Consider the following 20,605-nt stretch of genomic DNA (forward strand, 5'->3'; position numbering starts at 1 on the left):
TTTAAATGATTCTGAAGTATTTGGGATTCTAATAATTGTAACCGCTTGGAATGAGAACTCTCTATGAAATTTATTGCGTGGTAATTGTCTAGATCTTCGAACTCGAAATCAGTTATTTTTATTTCTGAGGGTATTTCTAAAGAATTTATTACTCTCACTCGACAATATCCGCTTTCGCCTTTTACAATGGCATTTGGAATATATAAACCGTCGACCACTCGTTTTTGTAAACAAAGTTTGGGTCCAGAAAAATTTACCCCTAATTTCGTTGTAAATTCCGTTCTAGGCGGAATCGTTATTTGAGGGACGGTTTCCGCTAAGAGAGATTGGTTTACGACGGGTGTTTCTTGGAACATCTGGTTCATGGGGAATGAAAAGGTTTCGTCCTGTATCGTTATTTGTAGAGCCGGTATTGCAAAATTTATGACGCCTTTATGTTTTTCCAAAAAATCTTTACCTAAAATGCCATCTCCGGGGATGGGAAAGTTTGAATCGACAATGTGAATTGCATGGCCAATTGACACCTTATTAGAAAGCTGGAAATTCCCAAAACATACGCCTAAAGATGTTACGATTTCTGTGCCAATACCTTTGATTTTAATTTTTTTTTCAATGGACACTTGTGCGTCATCATCGGCGGAATTAATTTTTAAAAGTGAGATATCCGATCCCGTATCAAGTAGTAGTGTTGCAATTTTAGAGTTTGATATGTTGAGCGGAAGTTTGACAAAACATGAGTTATTATTTGTCAAAACAAATACTTGCTTTTCAAATGAATTTATTGGGAAGCAGTCCTGAGTTCGCGGACCGAGATTTGACTGCCTGAACTCGATCCGTTCTCGTTTCCCGACGTCTCTTGCGAATTTTGGACATCATTGTTAATGTTTTTTCGACTGTTGTTATATATTCTTTTCCTACAGAATTCAATCTCATGTCCTACGCGTTTACAGTATCTACAAAATAATTCTGTACCGGAATTGGTTTGTGTTTGATTACTAGCTTTCGACCAATTATTTTGACCACGGTTTTGATTTGAGAAGTTGTGATTATTTGCATTATAACTATGATGATTACCGCGATTTTGGTTTTGTGAGGTTTGATTCGATGCATTGCTGTAGTTATTGTAACGACACTGGCTGGTGATATGGTTTGATCGACCGCATTTTTTACAATTTTGATTTGAATTATTTTCCCGACTTCTACTGTTAATGGCAACATTCCTTTCTTCGTCGCAAGCCGCCTCGATTGCTGTAGGCAAGTCATCGAAACGACACGCTTTAATTATAAGTTTAATCGAATCATGTAAACCATCAACAAATGCCTTAAGAGCTGTTGCTCTATTCAAATTTTGAATCGTTTCTTTGGCGTTCTCACCTTGACTGGAAATGCAAACATCGTCTAGTTCACCTAATATTTTTTCGATTTTTGTCGCGAATGATCTTACATCGGTCTTGCCCTGACGACAAGTTAGCAGTTCCATTTGAATTTGAGCCATTGTTCGTCTTTCTCTATAATGATCTTTGAGTAGTGTTTTTAATTCGGCCCAATTGTTTATTGTTTTGTACTTAATTAAATTGTAAGCTTGGTCGCAAAGTTTAGTTTTTACAACACTTAAAAATGTAGTTTGTTCCGCATCAGTGATAGCAGTGTCAAAAACAATGTCGCAACATGTCAGGAATTTATGTAGCTGCTCTTTACTTCCCTTGAATTCGGGGATCATCTTTAACGCTATTTCGATACTAAAAGGCATTTTTGATTGATCTGTTGCGTCACTGGTTTCGTATAATGATGATTCGATGGAAGATTGGCTCGAAGCTCGACCTTACGTTTCTGAGCTCGAGTTTGCATATAATTTGCGTTAACTGACTAAATGACTAAAAATTAGGCACTAAGATTTTGCACTTATCGCTGTCGTGGTGGATTGCTGGACTGGACTGGATTATTTGACTTGATCGCCGACGTGGCCCCTAGATTGTTCACTCCTCGCGTACGGAACGTCGATTTTTGATTCTGACCCCTGGATCCTGGATGAAGTCGGATCAGTGACTTTCGACGGATACTTCCACTGTACACTGAATTCTCGGTGATTTCAAACCGAAGTGAACTTCACATACACACACTGCACAACAGTAGCACAACTGAGATGACGACTTAACAACCGACATTAACGCATTAACCCCACACCTGACACCAATTTTGTTGTGTAGCCCGATTTTACGGTACTTCGCTACACTTTCTTCGGGCTGCCTGTCGTCGAATGTGTAATAATACTAGAGGTCGTCCTTAATCTATTTATTTACAATTAAAAATTACAACGTTTGTGACTAGTTTTCGGAAAACGATAAGACGAACTGTGTCGACCACCGGGGTGGCGTCCTCTTAAATAATCCCTAAACTACCTGCTAAAATAAACTACCTGCTAAAAGGAGGGTGTTGGCTAGCAGTACATCATAACATGTGTAACAAAGTGTGTAGTGTGAGAAGATGTTTGTTGGCATCAGAGTTTGTTGATACGGTGGCCAAACCAGTCTCCAATGATTTCTGGTATGAAGGTGATAAATAAGGTAACCGAAGACACCCACAAGCAAGAAATATGTTGTTAAGCAAGAGAAACTAAAACTACAAGTTTCAATAAAAAATTACTGGCCATCAGATGTCTTTAAATATAATATTCAAAACAGAATTAAAATATACCTCTAGGAGCCATGGAAGGAAATAATGTTAAAAGGAAACTTGCTGGATCGAACCCATAAACTGGTACAGTTTAATATGGTCAGGGTTAACTATGTATAAGAGTAATGTTATTTAATTGCGTTTGTAATCGGTGATTATTTATTTTTCGTGCCTCCGGCTGGAATTCGATAGTTTGTACTTTGTACATGGCATGTGTTATCAGAATTCTGTCAAGCGTCGCAATTCTGTGCATGGCTCGTTAAAAACGTTTTTCTATTTACAATAACGTACAAACTACGAAGAAGCAATATTTAACTAAAATTAGTTAATTAAAATTACGTTTTAAGTGTTTTGATTGTTTTGAACCACTTCTTGAATATGGAATGGTGTATCCATTACACCAAATATTTCAGGAAAATGTCAAAAAAACAAATTAATTAAATTTAATAAATGTCAGGAAACAAGAGCGATGTTGATTTTACATTTTAAATGTTTAAGTGTTACCAACACAAAAAAGTCCCTAATACCAATTACTAAAATAAGCGCTTTAACTTTTATTTAAAAAAATCCGCAGAAGTCGGCATAAAAAATTTTGTGTATCACACGACACGTCCAGAATCGTACTTGCAATACTCGTCTGCGACTCGTACAGCAAACCGTACTCATGCTCGCAAACGTGCAGTTTCTGGCCTTGTGATACAAATAACTATTATTTTATCCTGTGTCAAATTCCAGTACTTTACGTCATCAGTTTGAGTCCGGGAAAACGCAAAAACCGGCCTTACACCGGTTAAGTGTTGCTATTGGAAACACAAAATTAATCATCGCAATAACAATTATTCAGGTTTAACAAATCTTTTATTCAAAATTACAGCCCTTTCACAATGGCGTTAACGTTACGTTGATGTTAAAACGTTAATGTTAACGTTAGATCTAATTACATGTATTTCAGTACTTTTTATAAATTATTTCCGTTGGCTAATGTTAGAATGTAACGTTAAGAATCCAGAACATTTCTAGGACTAACGTTAACGCTAACAATATCATGCAACATTAATTTTCATCATAACGTCATTGTGAACGGTCTACAATGAAATACATGTAATTTTGAATTTCTAGATCTAACGTTAACATTAACGTTTTAACATCGACGTAACGTTAACGCCATTGTGTATGGGCCTTTACATACATACATGTAAATACAAATTAACAATTAAACTTAAATATTAATACATATTTCGGATACAAAGAAGATGCACTTATATTACTTTCTCAGACTAAAAACATTAGTTAACAAATAAAATAATATATCCATTTCAATTCTTACCAAATCTAAAAAATAGGCCAGCATAACCTCTTCCGTAATTTTCTTCACATTATATTCTGCTTTCCATTCAAAAAAATGGCTGAATTGTTTTTAATACCTTTTACCAGACTTGCTAGATATTAATTTAGCACACCCTTCTGCAGATTTTTTTATAATTTCTGGAGGATTTGCATTAGAAGTAATTTTGGCGTATCAAATTATTTCAACAAAATCAACAATTTAAACAATCGGTGTTTGTAAATTTCTCCGATGGTTAAACTAGGTACTGATAAGACATGGAAAATTTCTCCGCTGGATTATGGAAGCATCACGTCCGACTACCCGACATAATCCTAGAATATTATCGATTCATGATGAATGTGGATGAGGGGCGGCTGTGATTTATTTTTATCATCTTGGATAAACTGACACAATTTTATATTTTTTCTTGTCAGAAATATGACATGTTTGTTCCGACATTGAAATTTGAATAATGTTGTCTAATTTAATTTGCTTAAAATTTTTTGTTTGTTTGTTAGAGTATAGATTAAGGTACAGTGGCCAGCAATAAATTTTGTTCGTCAATGTCATTTCAAAATTTGGTTAGATTGTCACAAATTTAAAAAAAATCCCCGTCTGATTATACTCACGTCAATAAAGTGTCAAAAAAATGGGAAAAAAATACAATTATTAATGTTTCCCAATAGAACATTTTCTTTTGCGTCAAAGAATGACATTGACGACTAAGATTTATTGCTCGCAACTGTACTTAAGTACTTACCATTTGGTTAAAACAAATTATAAGAAATCAATTTGTGATAGAAAAAATAAATACATGCCTACTCGTGTGTCAAAATAATAAGCGCCTACTGAAGGGTTAATCCTCTCAGGTACCGAACAGACCACCGGAGCAATTTGCCACTTTCCAGAAAGACTAGGGTTAATCCTTCGGAGCAATTTACATCTTTGAGGGTTGAAATCGGAGGAATTTACGTCTGCCCTAAACAATTGCCAAACAGCTGTTGCTAATCATGTTCCGAAAATGTAACTAGATTTGGAGCATTTGCTAAATTATTTTGAAATTAATTTCAATATTTCTTTAAAACGAAATTTGACACAGGATGAAATAATAGTAAATATAATACGAGTGTTATAAGAAACATTTTGTAGCACGCACGGGTTTAGGGCACGCTGAGTTTAGAGTTCGCGAGGAGTGCTACAAAATGCCTTATAAACGAAATATCATACAATATATTTTCTACTTTGCACCTTTTAAGCCATTTTTAAATGAAAATTAACAATTTTCAAATTTGGAGAATTTTGTCGTGGTTGGCAACAAATGTCATATTGTTTGGAAGATTCAAATTTCAATTGTTATTAACAAATTAAAAGTGAGCGAAGACAATTTTCTATGTACCCCGCCAGAAATACGAGATTATGATTAGTCTAACTCCGAAGATACGATAAGTAACGATTAATGTTTACAACAATTGTATATTCCAGAGAAACAACTTAAATTAAAATTCGTTTTTTAAAACTTTGCTTAAACGAGCACGGAAAACGTTGTTCAATAATCGTGGACTGTCACTTTTCAGGTAATCCATGTTTTGCATCACTCGACTGACGCCTCGTGCTTCAAATTTCGGACTCATACCTAAAAAGTGATCTGACAGCGCACTTATATCGGAAATAGATATTTTATCGTACACTTTCACAACTTCAATTGTGTAAAAGGAGTAGTAGGTATATTACATGCGAGGTGGAAAATGTTGAAGTTAGTCAGATGAAGACGCTGGAATTAAACTTCAATCGAGCTTTTTTATTTTATTAAATTGTGGATGATCTCAGGATTTATATTGAGAAAGAAATTTTCAAGTAGGCATTGCATTGAGTGGGTTTTTTTTAAGTTTCTTTGAGGTTATGTTTGGTAAATTGAACAAGATATATGTATTTCTGTTATTTGATTAGAAATTTGAACGTGTGTTTCTCTATTCGTCTGACAATGACAACAACACGTCCCATTTAAAATATCAAAATAATAAAAATTAACCTCTTGTAAACGTTGAATTGATATTTGTTTGACATTGATATTTTCGAGAATTGACAGAGAGGTACGTCACTTTCCGACCAAGAGATGTAAGTGATGATTTTCCAACTCTTTTCGCCTGCAATGCCTAACAATGACGTATTTTCCAACCTCATGCAGGTAAAAATAGGCATATTACAATAATGACTGCGAGTAAAACAATAACTGTAGCAAAAAATAAAAAAATGCCCAAACGAAAGTTGTTATTCATTCTGGTATTAACTTTTTATTCGGATATAAAAGTAACCTTTGGATCAACAAAATGTAAAAATATAATATAAATGTCTCAAGGCTAACTCCTGTATATAAAAGTATTGAATTTGTAAGGTGAACACTTCAATGTAAATTGGTGTAGGTCAAGATGTATCAAGACGTGTTTTGTGGTATGGAATTGGTGCGTCAAAAAACGTACGAAGAATTCAATAAAACCCAAGAATCGGTAAGTGAAGACGTGCAGATAATACGAAAGTGGCTTCAAACCCAGCCCCATCTACCAGAAATCATGAGTGAGTAGCGTTTGGTTGTCAAATTGCGCTCTATGAGAAACTCTTGGCAGATGACATCGCAATTAGCAAGTTTCTCTTGTTGAACAAGTTCAGCATCGAGAATACAAAACAGAAGATCGACATGTACTACACCATCAGGAGTCTGATTCCAGACATGTACGACCAATGCAATCCGAAACTGCCTTGCATGAAGGCGGCAATCGACTCGTGGTAAGATTTGAAGATGGCGTGCTAAGGAAAATTGATCAAAATCTCCCCATCAGTTACTGCTTCCTGCATCCAGAGGTACTGGGGCAATCGAACAGAGTTTACATGTTCAAGATGAAGAAACCAAACACTTACTCGCAACCAGAACTGATAATGCTCGTTGTGAACTTCTTCGAACTGAGACTAGCCGAAGATTATGCATTCCACGACGTCTGGATCTTGGACCTTGAAAATTTCACTTTAAACGATTCCCTCAAAGTGACACCCACTATAATTGTCAAGACTTTAGCCATCTACGAGGTTGCTCACCCAAAATCTCCCTTTAACCCCCAACTAACGATTTTCACACCTGCAGAAAGTGTTTTCACTGCGCCCGAGAACAATTCATCTGCTCAACACTCCAAGTTACATATCTAATATCTTGGCATTTCTGAAAACGCTGCTGAGACCAAAGCTATTTAATAGAGTGAGTAAAGCGACACTTATAGTTTTTGAAAAATGAAATTTTTCGCGATAGATTCACGTTCACCGGGACAATGAAGTCCTAAAAGAAATTTTTAGTGACAATATCCTGCCCAAAGACTATGGTGGAAGTGGTCCATCTTTGGAACAACTCAACGGTAGTAATCTTTATCGTAGAATTTATTTCGTTTTATTGCCTAATTCCAGGTTTGATGCAAGTGAAACTAAAAGAGTTTGAAGATCGCTTCGATCAACTCGACCAAATGAGAGTAGACGAGAGCTTGAGACCGGAAAAACTTGTTAACAATGACATTCTAGGTTTTTACGGCAATTTTAAGAAGCTTGATGTCGATTAAAATACAGTTAATTTGCTACAGTTGGTTTCAAGAATCATTTATTAATAATTACTGTTGTTTCAAAAAATCTGGGGGGAAATTTGAAAATTGAGTTTATTTCTTATTGTTTATTTGCTTGGCTTGATGCATGCAAGAAATTAAAATTGTCAAATTGACGTTTTCGACCTTGAAATTTGGCATTGCTCTTTGCCGGCGGATCCTACGCAGTAATGGAAAGGGACTGGGTTAGCCTAAATCAATACTATTACAGAACATGGAGACAAAAACTAAATTCGTTGTCCCCCATCGCAGTTGGCGTTGAAAACCCACACAAACTTTGGATGTGCCGCCAGCCTCGCAACGTTAGACAAACTATAGTAGACAGATTTCCACTACCGCCAGTATCGTCACCTATCGGGGATACTAGTCTCACTCATGTTATGAGGCTCGCGGCACATCCAACTACGCCACCAACGCCTACTGCGGTGGGACAATCATTTATAATGACCTTGTACTACATAACCCTACTTTATTCATTTTCAACAACAGAGAATGCAGTGTTGAGGGGCACACAAAATACTTAGGTGGTCCTATCTTTAACAACATGTCAGCAATTAACCTAAAAATAATGTTTTTAATAAAATTTCGTAAAATTAATTGTCATTTAATTGTTTGTTTGTGTGTTGCACTCTGGTGATCCTTTAACAGGTACAAACAGAATTACCATATAAATTGAGAAACATCACAATTCGATCAACTCGGCAAATTGCGAGTTGACAAGAGTTTGAGATCTGAAAACTCAATAATAACAAGAATAATTCAAGAAACCAAATGTAGATGATGCAAAATATTGTTGCACAAGAATGGCCATGAACTGATTTTGAAGACCATCAAATACTTATGGTTGTTGCCATCGTATGATTGTGGTTGTGAGAATTGACAAACTAGTTTCACTCATCAAAGTGTAAGTTAAATAACACTCTCTCTCTACTTATTTTGCAGACAGAGGGATGAATTATCTTATTTTTCAGGGAATTCCTGGTTATACAAGATCATACTTGCTTAAATCAAGTATAGTTTCAATATCTAAACCTGGGTTTCAAATGAAAGGTTTACTCTTTTGTTTGTTTTTGCATTTGAAATCCCCAGCTGTAAAACTTCAAAATATGTAAAATATGCTAATTAAAGTTTAGTTTTTTTAATTAAAAAATTCATGTAATACGTAAATATATCATTTTTAACTAAATATACCTATAAATAAAAAATATGCGATACTATTAATAATGGTATATTATGTTATGAGGAGCAAAAATGAAGTTTTATGTGCTGCGGCTGGTAGATTGGCTGCCGAACGCAGTGAGGCAGACAAACCAGCCAAAGCAGATAAAACCATTTTTGCTCCGAATAACATATACTATTTTGTCTTCAAACTTTCATAACAAATTATTTAAGACATGTTAAGAAACCAGGTAGGAATTTCAAATGATTTAGCTAGTTTACTTTACTGTCGCTCATCAGCGGAGATAATAACTTCACGGACGCCCTCAGCGGAGATAATAACTTTATCTGCCGCTCGTCAGCTCGTTAGATGCCATGACAACGAAGTGACACTTTAGCATTATCAATGCAGCAGGATAATGTCATAATTTACGGACGTTTGAAGAAAAAACTAATTAAGTATAATTAATCTTGTTTATGCATGTTTTATGTATGTTTATAATTGATTACATCATAAACAATCAATTTTATTTTGAAATATACTACTTCTCATTGAAAATGCAACACCCAGAAATGGCATATTTTGATGAAACTTTGTACAATAATTGGGCCATGACTAAGATAAAACAGTGAAAGTTTCAATAACATTGGTCTTTAAACCAGACACGACTACACCGTAATACAGTGGCCTCATTTCGTCCTACACTGAGCGATTACCATAGACGACTACTATATATATAGTATATACAACGTGTAACAGAAATAAGTACATTAATTTTAACTAGTAATAGAACTCGTCAAAAGGAACAACTTTTCTATCTACCATTTTGCCGAAAAACGTTTAATTCCAAAAAAAAAAATTGGAGAAATTTTTCACTAAAATAACCATACGCCACTAAATACTGCAATGGCTAATTGAGATCAGCGCTAATATGAAAAAAACGTCCATTTTCATCCAGAAAACGTGTTTTAACGCAGAAATCGAAATTCAAAAAAATCTACCCGTATAGCAAAAAATCCACTTCGTAAGAATCGGGTTGTTTCACGTTTTTAGGTAAACTTCGTCCAGCGAGAGATTGGGAGATTTTAAATTGTATTAAATTAACCCAACACTACAAAATGCACTAGAATACATTAATTATAGCATAATTTCAGGGCAAAAATGTTACTGCTTGAAGGATATATTTCAAATTTTACGTGAGCTAGCAACTCCTTTCTCTACGTAGAATTTAGTGACTTTTATGTCAACCAATCTCTCGCTAGGTAAACTATAGTTTAGTTTTGGAGACATGAACGATTTTAGGAAAATCTTTCCTATTTTTTTAAGCCACTACGCAACGTTTTTCGCCAAAATGGCAGAGAGAAAAGTTGTTCCTTTTGATGAGTTCTATTACCAGTTAAAATTAATGTACTTATTTCAGAAACACCCTGTATATAGTAGACGTCTACTATATATATAATATATAATATATGCAGTGCATTTTTTTTAACTGTTGCCATAGGGAATTGCATGGTAAAACTTATACCCCCTGTTAACTTTTGTTCTGATGAAAATATTCAAACCATTTTTGGAACAAGGTTTGAAGATTTTTTAAACTATCGGACAGAATACAATTCAATATCCTAAACTGTAGAAAAAGTTGTGAAAAAATATTTTCTAGCGCGCCGGAATGATAGTACGTCGAGCGGCCGCCCTGTCGGTTCAACCAGCCAGCACCTGACCATCTCCACTTTTGACTTTTGTCACTTTCATTTAAAAAATAAATAGCGAGATCTCCTCGAGGCTATGATTAAAATAAATAACAAAATAAAATATAAAATCTAATTTTTGTTCCCATATCGTCTACTACGTTTTTGTCAAATTATTTACGTTCATTAATTTCAATTTTGAAGACTAAAATTAGTAAAATAAAACTGCTTATCGTTGTTCAAACAATATGCATTAGTGCTTATTCACAGTGGACATAAGCTTGACATAAGGCATAAGAAATTCATGATACATGCAGTGGATATACTATTAATTTTTACGTAACTTATGAGAAGTGACCTCAGTGAACATTATTGTTGTGTACAAAAAGGCATGAAGAATCATATTCGAGAGATATGGCAACATAAATTATTTTCCAATTGCCCAAATTTACAAATTATTCTTAGGTATCTCTTATGTATTTCTTATGTCTTATGTCCATTGTGAATAAGCACTTACGTAGTCTTATTAATGATTGATTACAAAAATAAAAATTAGCATCAAACCTGCAGTGGATCATAAGTTAACAGAGGATATTATTTTTACCATGCAATTATGTAATTCCCTATGGCAACAGTAAAAAAACACATAAGAGGTCAACCAGAAACTGTGGAGAAATTAAGGGCAAGAATAACTGAAGCTTGTATTACATTACATTACAGTGCGACATTTAGAAAACACGCGAAGAAATTTTCAAGATCGCTTCGGACATTGTCCAGCAGTCGAAGGAAAACACTTTGAACAATTCCTTTGACAATTTCTGTTAATTTGTTGAGTTACTTGTGCGTTAACGTTTTTACATTCTGTTTTTTTTTTAACAAATAAATGTTTAGATGTTCTGCCATCCAAAAGCTAATTTAATCATAACCTCGAGGAGATCTCGCTATTTTTTAAATGAAAGTGACAAAAGTCAAAAGTGGAGATGGTCAGGTGCTGGTTGAGCCGACAGGAACGCTATTCTGGCGGCCGCTCGACGTACTATCATTCCGGCGCGCTAGAAAATATTTTTTCACAACTTTTTCGACAGTTTAGGATATTGAATTGTTATCTGTCCGATAGTTTAAAAAATCTTCAAACTTTGTTCCAAAAATGGTTTGAATATTATCATCAGAACAAAAGTTAACAGAGGGTATAAGTTTTACCATGCAATTCCCTATGGCAACAGTTAAAAAAATGCACTGTATATATAGTAGACGTCTATGGCGATTACCCTATAGGAAAGACCTGCTTCTCGCATTCCGATAATGCAGCCTCTTTGAAATTCAGTTACATGCTGCTAATTGACCCTTCTTGGTACCTAATTACTGTACCAAGTTTCATCAAAGTATGTTCACTATTTCTGGGTGTTGCATTTTCCATGATAAGTAGATATGTGTGAACAACAGAACAACAACAACATTTCAGAGTGTGCTCAGATACATTAATCATTTTTTGGTGGGGTATAAAAACCGGTTCGTTACTGTTACTGTTACTGCGTAACAAATTTTTTTTTTTTAAATTTAGTGTTTGCAGACAACGCATAGAGTTATCGCCAATTGACTGACGCAAACATTTATCGCATAAAACTAGTAAGGTCAGCTCGATTCTCATAGTGTAGTGTTTTGTGATTTAGCGAAGTGCCAGTAACGATGCCTATTAATCTCTTTGAACAAGCTGAAGATGTACGCAAACAGGCGTACGAAATATTCCACAAGAACGAAAAGTCAGTGGAGGAAGATGTGACGGCGATCAAGGAGTGGCTGAAGATTCAACACCACCTGCCAGAAAAGACGAGTGCGTGGTGGATTTTTATGCCACTGTGTTATTAAAAGTATTTTGTTAGATGACGCCACGATTCGCAATTTTCTCATCATGAACAAGTTCAGCATTGAGAAGACCAAGCAGAAGATCGACATGTACTACACCATGAGGAGTGTAATTCCGGATTTGTACTGCAACCCGAAATCTCCACAGATAAAAGATTACATGAATGACATGTACAAAAATTTCAAATTTAGAATTTCTTTATATCAGTTAAATTTTTAGGTACGTTGGTATTATTCCAGTCCCTGTACGAGGGCTCTTCAAAACGTTTTGTTTCAAATCCAAAGAATTAAACAAATTGTCATTAAAAAAATTGGCAATGGTAGTCAGCAGCATTTCAGAAGTTAGACTAAATGATGACTGCTATTACCGCGAGATTATGATCTTAGACATGGAAAACGTCACCTTGAACGACATACTGAAGATAACGCCTTCTTTAATCGCGAAAATTTTCACAGTTTATGAGGTACCTTAAGATCCTCTCCATAGATGACCATTAATTTTTTATTGCAGAAAGTATATTCGCTCCGTTTGGAAGCGCTTTATCTCGTCAATGCTCCTCCGTTCGTTTCGAAACTCTTGGCAATATTCAAAGCGGTGTTGAAACCTAAAATCTTCGACAGAGTGAGTACCACACCGATTTTATTCTTAGACTGGAGGACCGGATTTGCAGATTCAGGTTCATCAAGATACTGAGTGTTTAAGGCAATTGTTGGGCAACAACTCACTTCCTGCAGATTATGGCGGAAATGGTCCCTCTTTGCAGGATTTGAACGGTACCTACTTGCTTGTCAAGACAAAATACCAAGTGATTCTGTGTTTTTAGATTTGATCATGTTGAAATTCGAAGATTACCAAGAGCGGTTCGACCAGTTGGACAAAATGCGAGTTGATGAAAATCTGAGACCTGAACAACTCAACAATGACGAAATTCTAGGATTTTATGGAAATTTTAGGAAACTTAATGTAGACTGAAGGAAAAATGGAGATTCTAGCTTTTATAGAAATTTTAGGAAAATGAAAGTACACTTAGTGAAAAATAGGCAACATTTTATATTGCTTTCGCAGGGTATGAAAGTAAACTTAGTTTTTGTTGATTTATGTTATAATTATTATACACCAATAAAAGTTGTTTATATAATAAACAAACCGGTTTTATTTGCAAAATCACAATCGGAATTAAAAGTACCTGGTGTACATATAAGATATTAACATAATTTTATAATTAACCATCAACAATATACAATATTACAGTAATCAAAGACTGATTAAAAATGGACGCAAACAATAATAGGCAATAAGTAGTTTCAGAAAAAAGCGTAATTCTTGAATCGAGGTTTAATTATAAAAGTTGACAATTTAATTCGTCTAAGCATTTCTTAACTGATAACTCACAGAAGAAAGTTTTTTTAGCTCCAAAAAATCATGAGTATGGTCATCATTCGGTATTTTGCCTCTTTTGTTTTTTGAGATGAGCTTAACCAAAATGACTTGAAACTGTGTTTTTCTTTCCGATAAACTGTTACGGTAAAAAGTTTTAGTTTTATAGTAAATATGAGTTTTTTGCTTTAAATAAGATATCATGTGAGGTAAGTGTCAATGATTTTCTTTAATCGCGACAATTTTGTTTAAGATATAAATTTTAGGAAACTTGACGTGAATGAAAGAAAAATCAGAAGCACGTTAAATTGTTCCGAAGAGTAGTAGAGTAAAAATGATTAATTCATTACTAAGGATCTAATAAAAAACGAGTTTGTTATGTAACAAAGTGGTCTTTTTTTAATATGATTTACGATCCACTGTTTATAGCCGATTCGGAATTAGCAACAAATTGAATTCATTATGCGTTAACGTAGCTTTAATTAATTCGTTCACCAATTATGGTAGAGTTCGAACTTATTGAATACTGACTAAAAATGGATGAAAACAAAAACAAGAACAAGAATTAAGCAGTGTCGGTAAAAAGATAAAAACCCCTTGTCTCAAAGTTTAATAAAATTTAATGTAAACCTTATTTAGTTGTGTGGTCCTTAAAACCAACAAATAATATTAAATACAAAGTGTCTCTAAAATAACGTATACTTATCAAGAGTCCTGTGGATTCAAATATATTTCATTTTTGCCGCTCTGTAACATATTGTAGTACCAAATAGAAAAACAGAGGTTATGAAAGTCCATTAACCAAATTTAAATTTAATTAAGACTGTTGTAAGATGAAAAGTAATTAGAATATAGAAAAACTGAAGAAAATCACGAGGAAAACAAACCAAAATGTCAACAATTCCACAGGACTCTTGATATACGTTCTTTCAGAGACATTTTGTATAATATATTCTTTACACTCGATATGAAAAAACTTCCCAACAAGTCATGATCAAAATGACTTTTGGATATTGTCTGTTTTTTTTTGCCTCAGAAGTTTTTTGCAATTAACCAAAATATCATCAGACTGGAAGTGAGTGTTTTTTGTGCATGAAAAGATCTTTTAAGCCGAGACGCAGGTCCAGGCAGTAATATTTATTTACGAACCGAGTGCGAGAAAACATTTTTCGCACATGAGCGCATTATTTGAGGCACAAGCGACGAAGCAGCGAGTGGTTCATTTGCGCGAATGTGCCGAATACGTCTTCGCGCATCGAGGTTTGTACAATATTTTATGAAACGTACATTAGCATTTTCAAATTATTATTACCCAATAGTTTCCAATTTACTGAATACATATATGGCGCTTCCCCAAGTGTCAACAGAATTAATAGCGATTTTTTTTCATTCTTTCGAAATTTTCAACATCCAAATTGGAGAAATGACGTTTTGTAAACCAGATTTTATTATTATTAAATCGAATTATTTTCAGAATGCTTTTTGGATGATTTTGAAGCACTAGTGCGCGAAATCTACGTTGGCGGTTAACTGTTGCGTTTGCCATTTTGAAGTTAGTGAGTTCAAAAAAGCCTTTGAATGCACAAAAAAAAACATCTTCACGCACGAAATATAAACAATATTTTTTCTAAATATAATTGCTTTCAGGACTAAATTATAAAATTCAAATTTTTGTAGGGAATCTTAAGTATCAACGCGGTAACCATGTTGCTAGGTAACTAATAGAAAACAGTGCGTGAAGTGAAAAACAGAAAAGCTTAAGTGTGTGAAATCGCATTTCACGCACTGTTATGTATGGTTTCTATAGGTACAATCTTACAACAGTGTAAAAAAATATATACGTAAGAAAATGACCCACTTCATGCATAGATAACTGTTTTGAAGCAATCTTAGAAAAACATACTTTTTGCTAGTGTTAAGTATCATTGCCCACTAATAAAAAAACTGATTTATTTAATAAATGTATTCACTTTGTTATATCATTGACCTTGACTGTTGAATTGAATTTTTTTTACCAGTATCAGTGTCCAAAGGTTTACATTGAAGAAAATGGTCTTTAAAATAATATAAGTTGTTAAAAAGCAACGATTTCCATCTAATTGGTCAGTCCAATTACAAACCGTTTCGGATGTTGATGCTATTCACTATTTACGCATTAACGGTGAAAGTTTTATACAGAAATGAATCTAAATCTTTCCCAACAAGTTGAAGAAGTTCGCAAAAACGTGTACAAAATATTTAATAAAGACGAACAATCTGCGAAGGAAGACGTACAAATGGTGAAGGAATGGCTCCGAACGCAACACCACCTACCAGAGATGATGAGTGTGTTGTAAATTCTTATGTGATTAAACGTTTTAAAAGTGTTTTGCTAGATGACAACATGATTCTGAATTTTCTCATAATGAACAAGTTCAGTATAGAGAGGACCAAGCAGAAGATCGACATGTACTACACCATCAAGAATGTGATTCCCGACGTGTATTGCAATCCCAAATCTCCACAGATAAAGGATTTCATGAAGGATGTGTATGACTCCTGCAGTTTTTGGGTTATTTTGAATCACCCAAATTTTTAGGTACGTTTGTCTCCATCCAGTTCCAGCAAAAGGACTGTATAGAGTGTACTGGTACAAAATCAAAGAATCAAATAAGGTATCTGTACGAAAACTGTCAATGGTAACCAATAATGTAGTGGAAATTAGACTAAATGAAGATTGCTTCTATCGCGATATCACGATCCTGGACATGGATAATGTTAGCTTAAATGACATAATGAAGATAACACCTACTGATATCGGAAGAATTATCAGTGTCTATGAGGCAATTTACTTAATTACATACACAATTCACACTTTCTCGTTTCTTGTGTTTACAGAAAGTATTTTCGTTTTGTTTAGAAGCGTATTATATAGTCAACGCCCCTTCATTTACTTCGAAACTCATTGCAATATGCAAGTCGTTGATGAAACCTAAAATTTTCAACAGAGTAAGTTCCAATTTTATCCAAGCGACAAAGTGAGTATCGAAGTTTACAGATTCAAGTTCATCAGGACACTGAAATTTTAAAGGAGTTGTTCAGCGCCGAAGATTTGCCCAGAGATTATGGCGGAAAAGGTCCAACTTTGCAGGAACTGAATGGTACTCACAGTAATAGTGAAAACATCACGCCACTCTCATTTTTCAGATTTGATTATGCAGAAATTCGAAGAGTATGAAGATCGTTTCGATCAGCTCGACAAATTGAGAGTAGACGAGAATTTGAGACCTGAGAAGCTCAACAATGACGAGATTCTAGGTTTTCATGGAAATTTTAGGAAACTCGACGTAGATTGAAGAAAAGTAGGCAACACTTTAAGTTGATTTAGAAGTGTATTAGATCAAAAGTAATTAATTTTGCCGGTGTAAGTTATCATTATTCAGTAATAAAAATTTAATTCGTCATGTAACAAAGTGATTCTCATTTTTATATCATAGACGAACCGGTATTTATCACAGTCGTAATACCGTGCCTTCAAATAAATTCGGAATTAGAGTAGGCTATGATTTATATATTTTATCTAGTAACGGTTGGTAAAAGACGATTAACACGTGTACTGTGCTGTCCAAGGTTACTGCTGTGCCTTTAAAAATTGCATGTTACCAACTTCATAATAAAATCACAGCCAACTCTAATTCCGAATTTATTTGAAGGCACGGTAATAGTCATTTGTATATCAAGGCCAAAAAGTGCATCTTTTTGTTCTAGTCTGGGTTTTCTAGTCGAGGCGGAGCCGAGACTTGAAGACAAAAGGCACTTTTTGGCCGAAGTGCACATTAAAATTTTTAGGCAACCGCACGAACTACAAAGTAAAAGACATCCTTGAAAAAATTACAAATTCATTATAGTAATACATTTTAACTACAATGATGCAACAAGAAGAAAATAACGAAATACAGTGAAAATGTCTTACTAGCTTTTTTTTCACAAAAGGCGAAGAAATATAAATCTTCGACTTTACAGTCGACACTTTCAATGTTATACAGGTCTCCAGATTTTTTCGGAAGCAAGTCTTGTTTTGCAGCGCTTGCTTCGTCTGCAATGTCCGGCGGCGTATCAGTCATCGCTTCGTCAATTTCACTGTCGCTATCGATTATGGTTTATTTTATTGTTTTTTCTTTGATAGGTAGTTGAAGATAAAGTATAATATTCGACTCACGTGTAATGGCTATTACCCACTCAGATGATTACATCACTCACTGGCGTCTTCGTGGGTAATAGCTATCATTACACGCTCATTGAATAATATGCTAATTATAGGAGAGTAGCTATATATTGTCATTAAATTTTCATTTTAGAAAAAATAATACGGAGATACGTTTTTCTAAATACCAAATATTTACATATAGATAATAATCAATTAGACTGACCAACAAACTTCGAAAGGTATCGGAATAAACGTAGGTACTTTTTGCTTTACCCACTAATAAAAACCTGATTTATGACACAAATGTATTCACTTTTTTATATAATTGACCTCGACTGTTCAATAGAAAATTGTATTATGCACGTATCAGTGTCCAAAGGTTTGAATTGAAGAAAAACTATCTTTAAAGAGTAAGCAACGATTTCCATCTAACTAGTCAGTTCAATTACAAACCGTCTCAAGTGTTCACCATTCACGCATTAACGGTAAACGTTTTATGGAGAAATGAATCTAAAACTTTCCCAACAAGGTGAAGAAGTTCGCAAAGAAGCGTACAAGATATTTGATAAGAACGAAAAATCTGCTACGGAAGACGTGGAAATGGTGAAGGATTGGTTACGAACTCAACACCACTTGCCAGAGATGATGAGTCTGTGAGGAATTTTTATGTGATTAATTTTTTTAAAGTGTTTTCTTAGATGACAACATGATTCTGAATTTTCTCATGATGAACAAGTTTAGCATAGAGAGGACCAAGCAGAAGATTGACATGTACTACACCATCAAGGATGTGATTCCTGATGTGTATTGTAATCCGAAATCTCCACAGATGAAGGATTTCATGAAGGATGTGTATGGCTTTTGCAATTGTCGGATTATTTGGATTCGCTCAAATTTTTAGGTACGTTTGTCTCCATCCAGTTCCAGCGAAAGGACTGTATAGAGTTTACTGGTACAAAGTCAAAGAACCAAATAGACTGTCTGTACGAAAAATGATAATGATGGCCAATAATATAGCGGAAATTAGACTAAATGAAGATTGCTTCTATCGCGATATCATGATCGTGGACATGGACAATATCACCTTGAATGACATATTAAAGATAACACCTACTGACATCAGCAGAATCATCAGTGTCTATGAGGCAATTTACTTAATTACATACACAATTCACACTTTCTCGTTTGTTGTGTTTACAGAAAGTATTTTCGTTTTGTTTAGAAGCTTGTTATATAGTCAACGCTCCTTCATTTACTTCGAAAGTCATTGCAATATGCAAGTCGTTGCTGAAGCCCAAAATTTTCAACAGAGTGAGTACCAATTTTATCCAAGCGACAAAGTGAGTATCGAATTTTACAGATCCAAGTGCAACAAGATACTGAAGTTTTAAAGAAGTTGTTCAGCGACGAAGATCTACCCAGAGATTATGGCGGAAGAGGTCCAACTTTGCAGGAACTGAATGGTACTCATGGTAATAGTGAAAACGTCACGCTATTACCATTTTTCAGATTTGATAATGCAGAAATTCGAAGAGAATGGAGATCGTTTCGACCAGCTCGACAAATTGAGAGTTGACGAGAGTTTGAGACCTGAGAAGCTCAACAATGACGAAATTCTAGGTTTTCATGGAAATTTTAAAAAACTCGACGTAGATTGAAGAAAGTTAGGCAACACTTTTAAGTTAATTTAGAACTGTATTAGAACAAAAGTAAAGAATTTTGCTGGTGTAAGTTATCAATTAATAAAATTCTGATTAAATTTTTGTTATATAAGACTGATTTTCATTGCTGGTGTAAAATATCTGATTTGTTATGTGAGAAATTGATTTAGATTTTTACAGGATTAACGAATCGGGCTTTATAGGAAAATTATATTTGGCAAATATAAAGGGTTGGTAACACTGGTAACTAGATGAACAATTAAAGTTTTGAATTTAAAATGTAAAATAATCAAAAAGAACTCCTTTCCGAAACCCGTTTAACTGTTATAATTAACTGGTTGTGAAGGCAAGTGGTATACTCGTAGGTATTATTTTGCATGCGGGATCACGGAATGATTTCACAACAGGCGCTGATCTGATACACCAAATAATGAATAATAAATGAAGCTGAAATTCTCGGCGTTAATTTTTGTACATATTTAATAATTCAATGAATAAAAAAATTCCAGTCGTGTTTCTGAACACATCCAATACATATTATTTTTGCAATTATAAATTCTACGAATGAACATGTCGACTTTTTTTTAAAAAGACCATCACAAATGTGGTTAAAACCTAATCTAAAAATTTGAGGCTGCTAATGCAACTCGCATCTTGCTCTAATTGCACCTGCAAAAGCGAGATGCATAGTGCTTAATACAATACGTACAAAAGTTCAATAGCTTGTTTTACATAATGTTAAAAAAAAAGGAGATACCAATATAACAGTTGTTCTGCTAATTAATTGATCCATCGGACTAATTTAAAAATAGACTTTATCTAAATTAGGGGCCAGTTTATAGAAATAGAATTAAATATTTCATTCGAATTCAATTTTAATACGCGATTAACCCATGAATCCGAAACTTCGATTGGTTCAATCATATCTTGCATTTGATTACGATTAACTTAATTTCGTTTTTGTAATTTGCCTCCATTTTGATTCTCTAATAGACACATTAACGAACGCGACGTCATCATCTGGGATGTCCTTCT

The 20,605-nt window shown here is 34.3% G+C and overlaps 4 protein-coding genes across 4 annotated transcripts; all 4 read left to right on the plus strand.

Annotated features, from left to right (window-relative positions):
- The first annotated feature begins 5,414 nt into the window (after window positions 1-5,414).
- Window positions 5,415-10,613, plus strand: LOC138139324 (alpha-tocopherol transfer protein-like). Its single transcript, XM_069059563.1, has 6 exons — window positions 5,415-6,571; window positions 6,622-6,781; window positions 6,835-7,078; window positions 7,134-7,244; window positions 7,296-7,398; window positions 7,448-10,613. The coding sequence occupies exons 1-6, from the start codon at window positions 6,427-6,429 to the stop codon at window positions 7,594-7,596; spliced, it is 912 nt and encodes a 303-aa protein (XP_068915664.1). The 5' UTR covers window positions 5,415-6,426; the 3' UTR covers window positions 7,597-10,613.
- A 1,424-nt stretch (window positions 10,614-12,037) lies between these two features.
- On the plus strand, window positions 12,038-13,492 carry LOC138139325 (alpha-tocopherol transfer protein-like). Its single transcript, XM_069059564.1, has 6 exons — window positions 12,038-12,313; window positions 12,363-12,516; window positions 12,566-12,809; window positions 12,857-12,967; window positions 13,017-13,119; window positions 13,170-13,492. Exons 1-6 carry the CDS (start codon window positions 12,169-12,171, stop codon window positions 13,316-13,318), a joined length of 906 nt encoding a protein of 301 aa, XP_068915665.1. The 5' UTR covers window positions 12,038-12,168; the 3' UTR covers window positions 13,319-13,492.
- A 1,293-nt stretch (window positions 13,493-14,785) lies between these two features.
- LOC138139327 (retinol-binding protein pinta-like) lies at window positions 14,786-19,682 on the plus strand. Its single transcript, XM_069059566.1, has 11 exons — window positions 14,786-16,048; window positions 16,099-16,252; window positions 16,302-16,545; window positions 16,601-16,711; window positions 16,761-16,863; window positions 16,910-18,558; window positions 18,608-18,761; window positions 18,811-19,054; window positions 19,110-19,220; window positions 19,270-19,372; window positions 19,419-19,682. The coding sequence occupies exons 6-11, from the start codon at window positions 18,414-18,416 to the stop codon at window positions 19,565-19,567; spliced, it is 906 nt and encodes a 301-aa protein (XP_068915667.1). The 5' UTR covers window positions 14,786-16,048; window positions 16,099-16,252; window positions 16,302-16,545; window positions 16,601-16,711; window positions 16,761-16,863; window positions 16,910-18,413; the 3' UTR covers window positions 19,568-19,682.
- LOC138138558 (uncharacterized) lies at window positions 16,107-17,058 on the plus strand. Its single transcript, XM_069058544.1, has 4 exons — window positions 16,107-16,252; window positions 16,302-16,377; window positions 16,761-16,863; window positions 16,910-17,058. The coding sequence occupies exons 1-4, from the start codon at window positions 16,107-16,109 to the stop codon at window positions 17,056-17,058; spliced, it is 474 nt and encodes a 157-aa protein (XP_068914645.1).
- Window positions 19,683-20,605: the final 923 nt, after the last annotated feature.

The sequence above is a fragment of the Tenebrio molitor genome, chromosome 9, assembly GCF_963966145.1.
Source record: "Tenebrio molitor chromosome 9, icTenMoli1.1, whole genome shotgun sequence".
Lineage (NCBI taxonomy): Eukaryota > Metazoa > Arthropoda > Insecta > Coleoptera > Tenebrionidae > Tenebrio > Tenebrio molitor.